This window comes from Pelodiscus sinensis, chromosome 19 (assembly GCF_049634645.1).
Source record: "Pelodiscus sinensis isolate JC-2024 chromosome 19, ASM4963464v1, whole genome shotgun sequence".
NCBI classification, from domain to species: Eukaryota; Metazoa; Chordata; order Testudines; family Trionychidae; genus Pelodiscus; species Pelodiscus sinensis.
The window spans coordinates 11,191,915-11,205,839 of record NC_134729.1 but is presented as its reverse complement, the minus strand read 5'-3'; the positions used below and the strand labels follow the sequence as shown (position 1 = coordinate 11,205,839).

The 13,925-nt window shown below is 51.4% G+C and overlaps 1 protein-coding gene across 1 annotated transcript in view; it reads left to right on the top strand.

The window, feature by feature from the left end:
* The window catches only part of LOC112547214 (adhesion G protein-coupled receptor E3-like), a 57,787-nt gene that overhangs the window by 617 nt on the left and 43,245 nt on the right, over positions 1–13,925 (top strand). The window contains exons 3-5 of the mRNA XM_075902281.1: positions 4,803–4,853; positions 6,524–6,661; positions 10,880–11,008. Of these exons, the coding sequence (XP_075758396.1) occupies positions 4,803–4,853; positions 6,524–6,661; positions 10,880–11,008 (318 nt within the window). The remainder of the gene's footprint in view (positions 1–4,802; positions 4,854–6,523; positions 6,662–10,879; positions 11,009–13,925) is intronic.

Below are 13,925 nucleotides of genomic sequence, written 5' to 3'. Positions count from 1 at the left end.
CCTGCAGCAACTAGGGGACTCATGAAAAAGATAGATAGTACCCAAACCCAAAAGGGACTAGCGTGAGCATCTTGCTCGGCATCCTGTCTCCATAGATCTTTAGAAATACATCTGACCAGTCTGAATTTGTCTTGTTTCAACTTCCTACCACTGGGTTGTGTTCGCCTTTCTCTGCTATGTTGAAGAGCCCTTGATGAAATATCTGTACCCCATGTACATGCCTATAGCTGGCAATCAGGTCACTCCACTTGCTGTTTGTTAAGGTAAATAGATCTAATTCTCTCTTTCTAACCCTTCCCCTCTTTCTCACCTTCCTATTTGAAGACTGAGTAGGAGATCTGGAATCTGGATTCCAGCAGCTCGTGCCACATTCAGAGCTAAAATAACCCTCTGCCCCTATTGAGTCCCCTGTTCATGCATCCCTGGATCACATTAGCTCTTTTGGGAGCTCACATTCAGTGGAGCGGGGATGTCCCAGGGACTGGGACAGTGATTAATAATGAAGACTGACACAGAGGGGTTTGGATCACTAGGAGCAATCCAATACTATGTGTCTTACTATGGCCAAACACTAGGTCTAGGCTGTACTTGCAGGGTGGGGACTCTGTCCTAGGAAGCAGTGACAGAAGAAGGCTTGAAGCCATAGTGGATAATGAACTGAATGCAACCCCGCCGTGTTGGTCCTTTGATGGATAACAGGGGGATACTGAATAGAAGCAGAGAGGTTATTTTATCTCTATGTCATCCTCATGCAACAGCGGCTGAATCCTGGGTCCAGTCCTTGTGCCCACAGCTCACGAATGTTGAAGACATGAGACTATTGTCCATCCTCTAATCATGCTGCGTAGTGAGAGACTCCAGTAGCTCAACCTATGTAGCTTACCAAAAAGCCTGTCTAAAAACACCAAAAAGGGGTGACCTGCCTAAAAACAGCTTCTTGGGGAACAGTGATTTAATGAGAGGGTGTGACATGATGCTTTTATATTTTTATGTAAATGTTTTACATGTGAATATGCATAATTTAGATATGCTTTATGCAAAACAGGCCAAATAACCCAATTTAAATAATTGTTACCTGCAACATGTTATCTGTGCATGTCTCCCATTGATAAAGCCTTCTTAGTCTGTAACTTGAAAAACAAGAAGTAGTCCTGTGGCACCTTAGGGTATGTCTAAACATCAATTATTCTGAAATAATACTGCTGTTGTTTCAAAATAACACAAAGTGCATCTTAATAGCAATTCATTATTTTGAAATAAGGTTGAGCTGGAGGACTCCTGTAACCCTCATTTCACAAGGAGTAAGGGAAGTTGAAGGAAAAGTGTTCTTCTTTCAACTTCCTGCTGTGTAGACAACCCCAAAAGTTGAATTAAGCTATTTTGACTTTAGCTGCGCAATTGCTGTAGCTGAAGTTGTATAGCTTAATTCGACTTTTGCCCTTCAGTGTAAATGTGCCCGTAGACTAACAGAGTTCACCTCTTCAGATGAGCTGGAGCGGGGGAAGAGGGGTGGGAACCCAGAATGTACAGCAGAAAAATATGTCGTCATATTAAAAAGTCATATGTGGGTCCTGTAGGTTAGCAGACCCAGGATAGTTTCCATCCCTGAAGTACATAGCCTGAGACCCTGTGCAAACAGCAGCTGGCCCTTATCAGTTTTAATGGATGCACTTGAGTTGAGAAACTACTAAGTGATAAAGTTTGACCTCGGTCTCAGCTCAAAGAGTGATAAGAATGACATTGACCCAGTATGTGCACACCTGGTAAACAACTGTAGCATAACTAGTGTAGGGAGTCCCATCCTTGGTGAGTTTCAGCAGGGACCTAGACCTTGAAGGGTGCCCTGGATTCCCCCAGCTGGAGCCACATTTACTGCGGCTTGGTGCAAGGTGACAGGAACGCACCTCCCAGCGGACTGAAGGGACATAAGCATTTCTAAGTGCCTGTTACACTCTTAAGCATTGCTCTGCTTGTGCTTACTGATGTCACTTTGCAGTAGCTGTGTAACCATAGGGCAGCATTAACCCTGTAATAGTAGTGGCATAGTGAAATTAATAAAAGCAAATATCCCTAATTGGGTCTGTGTGAACTGAATCCATAATCCTGTTTGGCCATGGCCCTGTGAGATGACACCTGGTGTTCCAGCTGTCTGCAGTTTCTGGGGGAGACTAAAGCTTCTGGCCCCAGAGGCAGGGTGGTGGGGGCTCTAGAGGGCAGGTAGGCAGGCTCAGTGTTATGATCAGCACACCAAGTGACAATCCCGAGGGGACCTCTGTGCCCCAGCCCATCACTGAGGGCCCTTCAATCTATTTGACAAAGGACTGAGAATACTCTAAGTCTGAGAGCTGAAGCTAGACGACCTCACACTGGACATAAGGTGCAATTATTTTTAGCAATCAGGGTCTTTAAGCACAGGAACAACTTACAAAAAGTTGTTGGGGATTCTCCATCTCCGGATTGGATGTTTATTCCTAAACCGTGTTCTAGTTTAGCCACAACGACTGGACTCAAATCAGGAATTAATTTGGGGCTCTATGGCCCATGTTCTGTAAGGGTAAAACTAGATTATCACAGCAATCTCTTCTGGCCTCAGAAATCTCTGAATCACCTGGTTGCTAGCCTGGGCGTAGATTTATTATTAATCTGTCTGTGTCTGTCTATATTAGAGAAGGAGGAGGGCAGAGATGGGAGGTACATGATACTAAGTGGCCCCAGGAGTCTGGCCTCCCCTCAGACAGCCTGCAAGGGGGGAACTGGAGTAAGGGGCAGTGAGTCCCCTGCTGTTGCCCTCAATCCTGTCATATAATCCTATTCATCCCTTCTTCAGACTAGCTGTGTTTGCCGCCACTAGTCCTAGCGGGAAAACTATTTCAGAACATCCCTCCTTGGAAGGTTAGAAACCTCCCTCTCAGGTGCAGCCATATTGGAGCCACAACGGAAAAACCCTCATGTAACAGGCTGCAAATTGCTGGGTCTCAAATGCAAAGCCCCAGATATCTTTGATCCAAAAAGGTTTGGTCCCTTTCTTTTTGAATCCTCACCATGTGCCTCTTAGTTCCAGCTGAATGCGGATGCTTCAAGTTGCTATTCTCTAGGGCTGCTACAGTGCAGGGGCCAGAGGGAGACTGTTGAGAATTCCACCTGAATCCCCCTCTCCGGAGAGGCTTTTGCTAAGCAGCAGAGCTTCAGATGGCCAGATTCAGAATATGCTTCTGAGGCTCAGCTAAGTTAGCAGAGGGGCAATTAAAGAGACACAGAAGTACTCTGGCCCTGGCAGCAAGTTACGAAGATGCAACTCTCAAACGGTGGCATGAGATGATTTGATAAATGTGGTGGGGATGTTGGGCCATGGGAGGAGTGAACTCATGAGACTCTCTCTGGTAGTACACAGAATTAAACAACCCCCTCCCACAGTGCTCACTCAGACAACACTCCCTTTGGGTATGTCTACACAGTCGCACGTAGCTCGAAATAAGCTATGCAACTTGAGCTAAGCAAATCACGTAGTTTATTTTGAAATAGAATGCTATTCCAGTGTCTTCCTTATTCTTGGTGCAACGAGCTTTACAGGAAGCTGGAATCAGATGCCTTTTATTTCGAATGTATTTTGAAATGACGGGAGTGCTGTTAAGATGCACACAACACTATTTTGGGATAACGGACATTATCCCGAAATAGCAGTGCTGTGTAGACGTACCCTTTGGGTTTTGAGGGCTGAGACTAGTCTGTGAGTTGCTGCAGCTCTGAAGTCCATAGAGTCGCACTGGTTTGTAGGCTTGGCAGAACACTTGCAAAAAATTCAATGGATATTTGTTTTCAAGCATTTTTTAAAATTTTATCAATTCTAAGATATTTTTCTTAGTGTGGGAAGCTGAAGGGGTCATGCAAGGGGGTATCAGACGATATTTATTTAATGCCTGTAGACACTGAGATTGTCAACTGGCGTTTTCACAGCTACAGAGCTTTGGATTTTTCAATGTCACATCAAAGTATACAAAGTAGATACCCTTAAATCGAACTGTTGTAAGTGTGCTAGCACCATTTTTCTTTCCTTTTCCCGTAGTCAAATTCACTCTCTTCTGCACCACAACTCTCTGCCCAGCCTAGAGCCTCCTTCTCCCCAAACTCCTCTTTTCTTTTTCATGGTTTGTGCAGTTGGGCAAAACTGACGTTTACTGAGATCTACCTATTCAATATCGAATCCTTCCAACCCTGCTGTTCTACAGGTCCTCATTCTCCCCACAAGAGGGTTCAGCCCACTGAAAACCCATAATTCCTGTTAGGAACTCTAGACGATGGTCCAGAAGTAAGCTTCAGGAGGTAGCCAAGTTAGCCTGTACAGGATAAACTTAAAAAAAACCCAAACAGTCTGGTAGCACTTTAAAAACTAACAAAACGTGGAGATGGTGTCATGAGCTTTTGTGGGCACAGCCCACTTCTTCAGATGATCAGTGTTGGATGTCCAGGACCAAAATAAATATGGGGGAAGGGGGGGGGAGACAAGAAGAGGAAGTGGGTAAAAAATATCAAGGGGAAATCCAAGCTGGAATGTAATAGAACGTACTTAGGGATCTCTCCTGTAACAGGGACCTTCCTGTGTTACGTCCAGCGTGGTCTCAAAGCTCACCTTGAACATAGTCGAAATAGAAGAGATGGACAAAGGGGAAACTGAAAGGGGGTGAAGACTTGTCCAAGGTCCAACTCTCAGCCCCAGTGCCCTAGCTAATAGGTGGTACAGCCTCTGACAGTTGAACGGGAATAAAGCCCAGTGCCATAAGAACATCCTTGGTTGTTTCTTTCAGGTTTTTGCTGGCTCATCTACTCCATGGGGACTCAACAGTTCTCCAGTGCTAGTAAGTTGATGTCTGAAAACCTGGGCAAAATCTCCAGATCCCAACTCCTGTGTGTCCTGCAGCTGGAGGGGCGTTGAAAGGACAAAGGACTTCTCATCCCTCTTCCTCTCTGTCTCTCTGTCCACGCCTCCTTTTCTGCACTCAGTAGAAAGCCGCATGCTCCGCTGCTGGGGGGGCTGAGTTGTCCAATGCTGCTTGCGGTTTCATCGTGGTTCTCGCAGCTAGTGGGTGTGGGGATCGGTTTGCGCGCCATGAACAGACAATGAGCATCTGCGCTCTTCAGGGCTCCTACGACGCCTGCCAACCTGGCTTGTAACCACTTCAAAGGACCCCGACTTCCCTGATCCATCAGTGCAGTGCAAATGTGACTGAGATCCAAATGAGTCATGGGGAGCCCTAGCAGGGGCAGACACTGCTCTTCCTTGTTTGAAGGCCATTGAGCTTGCAGCGTACGCGAGGGCACTTGACAGGGTGTGTCCCGAAGCGGCCCTGGCCAATATCCTCCACCCTGTATCCCTTTGCCCAGGGCAGGTGGAGGCTCCATGGACCCTCCCAGCGGCTTGCATGCCTCTTACCATGGCCAGGCTGTGGCTCCAAGGCCTCCTCCGCCCTGGGCCAGGTGGGGAGCCCAGGGGCAGGGACACAGGCCAAGGGCTCTTCTTGGGGCCCCTGCGCTGTGAGCTGGTGTGTAGGGTCCTCTTGGCTACCACAAACCGGGCTCCCTTCTGGTCTGGCGGGAGGGTGTGGGCTTGGGAGAGGCCGGTAGGGGGCCAACCCTGGCAGAAAATGGATGTGCCGGGCTCATTCACTTTCGAAAAATGGGAGGGATTTGATTCCCCCCCCCCAGTCCTGCTCTCATTGGCACTAACTGGAAATGTGACTAAGATCAAGGAAGGGATTTAATCACTTGGCTCCCTGGGACTGTGAATTTGGCCCTCGGTGGAGCCGGAGACAACCAATGAAACTGGAGAGCAGCAGTGAGGGTTGAACTGCGGGTGTCTGATTTCTGGCTGAAAAGGGGCCTCGGCGGCTGTGATCAGCACCACCGACCAGGCCGTTAACAGTGCGGTTGTTGGCACAACAGGGTGAGAGCAGGTTCCCCATTCAGCTCCACATGGCTCCCAGGGAGGGAGGAAGTGGCTGTGTCCAGTAGGCAGAGGGGATTTAGGAGGGCTCCACAAGCTGCCCCTGCCCCAAGTGCCGGCTCCACAGCTCCCATCTCTGGGACCCACAGCTAATGGGAGGTCTGGGGGAGCACACAGCGCCCCCTGGTTCTCCTCCCTATGTCAAGGGACATGTCACTGCTTCCTGACTTCCCTAGATCCACCAGAGGTGAGTGCTGCTTGGAGCTCACACCCCAAACTCTCCCCTGTCCCCCAACTTCCTGCTCCAGCCCAGAGCCCCGTCTTACGCCCCCAAGTGCCTCATTTTTTACCCCACTCCAGAACCTGCAGCCTCCGCCCAGAGCCTGCATCCCTTCCACACGTCACCCCCTTTCTCAGCCTGGTGAAAGTGAGCGAGGGTGGGGGAGGAGGGAATGGAGTCAGCAGGGATGGGGGCTTGGGAAAAGGCTTTTGGAGGGGGCATGGCAAGCGTGTTTGATTTTCTGCAACGACGAAGTCGGCAGCTATAAGTTAAACTGCATGTCTGACCTGGCTTCTCTCTGCCAGATATTGGCAATTGCCCCCGGAACCCATCGCCCTGCGGCAAGGACTCCACCTGCAACAACACGCTGGGAAATTACACCTGCATGTGCCGGTCAGGCTACTTCCTCTGCAGCCAGCCTGACGTCCCGTTGCACTGCGAAGGTAGGTGTGCGCGCTGGGTCGGGGGGCCAGGGCGTGAGGTGCTAACGCTGGCTCACCAGTCAACAGTGAGGGTCTGAGCCACTCTCCTGTCCACTCGAGGGTATGATGCTGTAGCCAGAGAGATTTCATGGGAATGGTACCATTTGTCCCCCCACCTCCAGTCAGAATAGTGACAGGATCAGCTGCCACCAGCTCTCTCCTTCTGGCACTCTGCCCTCTAACACCCACATCTGCTTTGTCCATAAGCCCCCCACCCTCCACGGGAGCCTAATCCCTGAACCTAATGGCAGCACCTGGCCAGGTGTCCATTAGACTAAAGGCAGGCCTGGTCTCCCTGCGTCCCAAAGTAGCTCCCCATGGGTGGGAGTGAAACCCACATCCTTCAGGCCTAGGGAACTGACACTATTCACCATTTCAAAGTGCAGATTGCATGGGCGGGAGTCGAACTCTGGTCCTTCAGGCGTGGAACAGTGACATTAGTGACCTTTGAAAAACGTAGCCATTTGGCTTTTTGCTTTAAAATAAGGTTTCATTTGGAAATGTTATTATTTTTTTTCTTTCCAACATAAAACAATTACCTGAATAGAAAGCCGCCGCTCTATTTTTCCTGGTTTGGCGACTACACTGAAAACATCCATGATAAATTCTGGCCACTGAATTTTTGATTATGCAAAAGCTCCAAACCCTCTGTCACACTATCCCTGCTGCCTGACCTAACAGGCCGAGTCTGTTACTGGGAGGCATCATCAGACCAAAAACCTCTGTGCTTGGGCCCCAGGTCCAGCCCTACAGAAAATCAGCCAGTCCCGAAAGATGGGAAACTGAAACCTGATTTTGGGGCAAAGGCTCGATCCTAGCAAAGTGGAGCATTCACAGGAGCAAGGCAGCGGATGGGCCAGTGCCCTAGAGCTGCCCTGTCCCAGATCCCAGGTGTGCGCTGGGCAGCAGCCTGAGCCTCACAGTGGCCTGAGCTGCTGTATGAATGGAGACCAGTGCGTGAGAGTTGTTGAATGACAGCTGAACACACTCCAGTCCCATTGGTTGAAGGGGAAGCTGGCAAGGCTCCGCCCCTTACGATGTAACCCTGGGACAAGCTAGCTGTGTCTTCACTGCTGGTTCTGCAGTGTTGCTTACTGGAGATGGGAGTTAATTTCAGCTCTGCTCTGGATCAGACCCTCTGCCTGCCCATGGTGAGGGGTACCTGAGGATAGTAGCCCAGACTACTATCCCTAACCCAGTATCCCTTAGCCCAGGGCACATGGAGGCTCAGTGGATCCTCCCAGCTGCCTGATTGGCTTTTACCCTGGCCAGTCTGGGGCTCTGAGGCCACCCCCACATGTCCTGGACCAGGTGGGCAGCCTGACTGCAGGGACAAAGGCTAGGGGCTCTTCTTGGCTTGCCTGGGGTTGGGCCTCAGTGGGGCAAAGGAAGGGGAGCAGCCCTGGCTGATAATGGATGGGCCAGGTTCATTCACTTTCAAAAAAGTAGATGGAGGGGCCCTTCCCCCTCAGTCCTCCTGTCACTAGCACTAACTAGAAAAGAGGAAGGAAGGGATTTAATCCTGCCTGTGAATCTGGCCCCCAGTGAAATTGGGAATGTTTAATGAATCTGGAGAGCAGCAATGCAGGGTTGATCTATGGGTGTTGGGTGGCTGGTTTCTGACCAGAACACCTGGCTGAAAAGAGGCTCCGTGGTCAGCACCATTAACTGGGCCATCAGTATTTTGTTCGGTGGCATAGCGGGGTGAGGAGGCTCCCAGGGAGGGAGGGAGGGCCCATTTCCAGTAGGCAGAGGGGATTTAGGATGGCTCCACAGGCTGCCCCTGCCCCAAGTATGGCTCCAAATTTCCCATTTGTTGGGACCCACAGCTAACAGGTGTGGGGTGTCAATTGCCAGGGCCAAATAGGATTATGGATTTGCTTCACAACAGAGTCGATTAGGGATAGTTGCTTTTATTAATCTCACCACGTCAGTACTTTTACAGACGTAATACTGCCAAATGGTTACACACCTACTACAAAGTGACACATGAATAAGCACAGGCAGAGCAATGCATAAGAGAGTAATAGGCACTTGAAAATGCTTACGCCCCTTCAGTCTACAGGGAGTCCCATTCCTGTCACTTTGTACGAGGCCACAGTAGACTTGGCTCCAGCTGGAGGAATCCAGGGCACCCTCCAAAATCTAGGTCCCTGGTGAGACTCACTGGGTACAAGACTCCATACACTAGTTACACTGTAGCTGTTTACTGGGTGTGTGCATACTGGCTCAATGCCATTCCTATCACTCTTATGAGCTTAGACTGAGGTCAAACTTGTTTACCACTTAGTAGCTTCCCAAATTAAAGGCATGGGTTAAAGCTCATAAAGCCCAGTTGATGTTTGCACTTGTAGGGTCCCAGGCTATGCTAAGCTGAGTACAGCAGGGATGGAAACTTCCATTCTAGCCTGCTGAGCTGCAGCCCCCACATATGACTTTTATGTGACATGGAGGAGCACACAGAGCCCCCTGGTCAGTTTCTACCTACCAGGCTCCCTTGTCTACAGCCAGCCTGGCATCTCACTACACTGCGTCAATAGGTGGGATGTCAGGTGTGAGGGCTGGGTGTGAGGCGCTAACGCTGGCTCTCAGGTTCAGAGCGAGGGTCTGAGCTGCTCTGTTGTCCACTCAAGGTTCTGACAGTGCAGCCAGAGAGATTTCATATGGATGCTACCGGGGTCCCTTCCTACCCAGCCGGAATAGGGAAAAGATCAGCTGCCACCGGCTCACTTCCTTCGGCTCTCTGTCCTCCAGTACTCACATCCACCTTCTCCATGGAGACCCCTGCCCTAGCATCAGCACCTTGACTGGTGTCCGTTAGAAATCCTTAGGCAACAGCTGGCCCAGCTTCTCTGTGTCCAAAAGTAGCACCCCGTGGGCAGGAATTAAACCTGGATCCTTCAGGCCCATAACAGGAATGTTGTCGGCCATTTCAAAATGCAGCCTTCTGGCTTTTAGCTTTAAAATAAGGTTTCATTTGGAAATTTTGTTCATTTTTAATTCTAACATAAAACAACCACCTGAATGCAAACCAGCTACATTGTTTGACTGCACTGAAAATATCCATGATTAGTTCTGAACACTGAAGTTCTGATAAAACAAAAGCTCCAAACCCTTTGTCACACTGCCCCTGCAGCCTGAGCTAACGGGCCGAGTCTGTTACTAGGAGGTTCCATCAGACCAAAAACTTCTGTGCATAGACCAGGCCCTTAAGTGAATCCCTAGCAAGGCGCATGGGCGTGTTACTGGATGACTATAACAGAGGGGCATGTCTGCAGGGCAGCAGGGTGGTACAAGTTACAGCTCAAGAAGACACACACCTCACAGCAGGGTGGAGAATACATGGGACTATGGGTGTCGGGATGAAAAGGGGCCCTAGCGGTTCTGCTCAGCACCACTGACCAGGCCATTAACAGTGCGGCTGTTGGCACAGCGGGGTGAGCGCAGGCTCCCCACTCAGCTCCTCATGGCTCCCAGGGAGGGAGGAAGGGCTGCATCCAGTAGGCAGAGGGGATTTAGGATGGCTCCACACCCAGCCTCCACTCCAAGTTCTGGCTCCACGGCTCCCATTGGCTGGGTACCAGGGCTAACAGGAGCTGTAGGGGAGCACATGGAGCCTCCTGCTCATCCTACACCTACCAGGCTACTTCATCTGCAGCCACACGCCCTAGCAGGGTGGAGCATTCACCGGGAAGGGCAGTGGATGGGCCAGCTGCCTTGTCCCAGATCCCAGGTGCCTGCTGGGCAGCAGCCTGAGCCGCTTGGCGGCCGCGCTGCTTTGTAGCCCAGACAGAGCCGGTGAGCCTGTGTCTGCCCAGAAGAGGAATAACCGGTGTAACTGAGGTGCCAACAGGGCCTCAGATGGGGTAACGCAGAGCCTGCATCCCGTGGAGTGTTAAGGACACCACCTGGACCAACTCTCCACAGGGGCACTGCTGCCCCTGCAAGCCCGGCTTTGCATCCAGTTCTGGGGAGCAACACGTCACTGACCCAGCCGCGCAGCTCAATGGTGAGAGCCGGTTCATGTGCCGGGCAGTCTGACCGAAGCAAAAGTCCCCCGGGGTGGATGGAAAGATTCCCACTGGATCCAATGGGGTTTGGGTCGGTGTGTGGGGGCTGCGGCAGTAGAACACTGGTGTCTTATCACATACAGCCAACCATCTAGATTCTCTCTACCAGATATTGATGAATGTTCCCAAGACCCATCGCCCTGCGGCCCCAACTCCAACTGCACCAACACGCTGGGCAATTACACCTGCAGGTGCTGGGATGGCTACAACCAGTCTGGCACCCTATTCAACTGCACAGGTAAGCATCTGACACAGGGGATCCAGGTGAGGCTCTAGATATGAGAGGCTAATACCAGGTCACCCCCCAGTGGAGTGGGCTCTGCTGGCCCAGCCCGGATTCTGTATCTAAAGCTCTGACAGCTGCCAAGATTTCATGGGGATGGCACTGGGGCTCCTTCCCAGCCCGCTGAAATAGCTACAGGATCAGCAGCCACGCAGCTCACTTCCTCCAGTGCTCTGCCCTCTAGCACCCGTATCTGCCAGATCCATGGGGCTGACCCTCTTCCCCTGCCCTAATGTCAGTGCCTTCACTGTCAATTAGAGTCTGAACTCCTAGAGCCACGGGCTGGCCCAGGCTCCCTGTGTCTGGCGGTCGCACACCGTGAGCAGGAGTGAAACCCGGTTCCTTCAGCCCTGAAACAGCAACGTCACTGATGGTTTGAAAATGCAACACTTCGGCCTTTTTCTTTAAAATGAGGTTTCATTGGGAAATGTTACTGTCTTTTAATTGTATCATAAACAACCACAGTAATAGAAGCCAGCCACTTCCCAAAAGAAATGGGAAATTGAAACCTCATGTTGGGGCGTAGGCCTGAGCTGCTGTATGACTGGAGACCAGGGTGTGAGAGGTGCTAAGTGACAGCTGAACACCATCCACTCCCATTGTTTGCAGGTGGAGCTGACATGGTGTGACGGTCCGGGCCGTGTCTGGGCACAGCTAAGGGCGTCCACTCAGGGCGAATTGCTCAAATCCGGGGCTACTTACAGCCCCCGACTGGCGACCTCTCCACACAGGCCACAAACCAGTCTCACAGAGCGCTTCAGCAGCCTGCCTGAAGCCTCCCGAGCAAAACCCCTCCGACACCCCAGCAATATCCGTGCCCCAGATGGCCCCGGGCCTATACACAGGTGGGGGGTCCTAGCACCCAATCCCACCTACCCCGAACAAGTTCTGTCCGGTTCCAAGAAACCAGCCACAGATCCCTGGTCAATTTACCCTCTGGACCTTACCCACAAATCACGCTGGGCCAATCCTTTAGAATCTATATCTAAAGGTTTATTATTACAAGAAAGAAAAGCATGAGAGTAAGGTTATTAAAGTACAGTACGTTACATGCACCGAATCTCCCAGTTCTCGATGCAGGCTCTAGCAGAGATGTTACAGCTGCTGGTTTAAAAGTTCTTATTGCACATCCTACGATCAGGATGGGTTCACAGGTCTTCCGGGCTCTTCAATCCCTGCAGTGCTGCCTCTGGGATGAAGTGCTGAGCTGAGAACAAAATGGCATCGACCACATGGCCTCTTTATACCCTTCCTGGCCTCTTCTAGTATGTAGCAGGTCACCTGGTCCTCAGCCTCTCTGCTGGCAGCTCTTGGGTCTCCGCCCTCCTGCTTTAGGTGTGTCTTTGGGCCATCAAGGGCCATTGTTCCACAGGGCTTCACTACTCAGCCTGTCCATAGCAATGCTCAACCATATTCACAGAAATATTCAGCTTCCACACAGATTACAGATTCCTACCTACACACATAGACATTATACACTCACATAAATAGCGTACATAAGATCAACAAACAATAATCTCCCATTCAATACCCCACATGGCTCCCCCCACACCAATTTCTGGGGCCAACACCCCCACTTAGGGGTGCAGCAGCGATCTGGCTGCTTCCCTCCAATTCAGCAACGTGACACATGGCTCTGCCCCTCATGATGTGACCATACAATAATGGAAAGCAGATCAGTAAACAGGATTGTCTCTGTTGCATATATGGGAAACTGAGGCTTCTGGAAGGGCCAAGACGTGGCAATGGTCACTGGGGGAGAGCTGGGGACAGAATCTAGAAGTCCTGACTCATCAGCCTCTGTCTTTTACCACTAGGCCTTACTCCCCTCCTCAAGCTGGGGATAGAAATCCAGAGTCAAACCTGTGACAATTCTGCTAGGACCCCATTCACCATCTACCTGTCCCACAGCCAGCAATCGAACCCAGGCATCCTGGCACCCGCTCCCCAGGCCACTAGCACTGCTGCCTTCTAGGGATGGGCAGCATATTGCAAACCTGCTGGGAACCAGATGCCAAATGCCAGCAGCTGGGACCTGGCTTTCCTCCTTCCCCCATCAAAAGACATTCTGTTGGGCAAAGCTGGGCCTTCTCCTGTCACAAACACTGACAAGTGTCTGCACGCAGTGGTCTGCCCTGCCTACATCCCATGGAAGTCCAGTTTTGCACCCAGTTCTGGGGAGGAGCACTTCGCTGCCCCAGCTGCACGGTGTAAAGGGCATTGCCGGCTCTGGCACAAAGCAGAGCGACTGACCCCGAGGGCCCCTGCGGTGGGTGCTCAATGCCGTTGAGCTTACAAGGAAGGGGTTGCTCTGAGCACTAGCCAAGGGCCATGGAGCCTTCCCAAGAGTGGGGGGCTGCCGTGAGTTCCACCCTGCCTTCCCGATAGACCCTGCCCCAGTCAAGCCAGAGGGGCGCTGAAATCCGACCTACTGCCTGGAGGGAGTGTAAATAGTTACACAGGCAGTGCCCGTTGCCTGGGACGTGACTTTATTATAATTCCCCTCACCCCTGCCTCCCCCGAGTTACATAGATTCCCACGGAGTATCTTGTGCCAGAGTAATCTTGGCCTTCATCACACTGGCAGATCGTGCCTGCGGCACTAAGGGGGTGGAGTAGGGGGACTCGGGCCCACCCTCTCTCCTGAGCCCCACCCAGGGCCCAAGACAGGGAGCGCTCCTTCTTCAGTGGGTGGGACCCCTAAACTCAATAACTCTCGGGTTAGACAGTCCTGCTCTGCCCGTCCTGGAACCTCACTCGGCACAAGTCTTCTCCGTCCCCGATCCCCGTCCTTTTCCTGACCCACTCCTTCTCCTCCTCTTCCCTCTTGGGGCCTACCTTGTTGAAATCCTGGCAGGCCAGCATGGGACGTC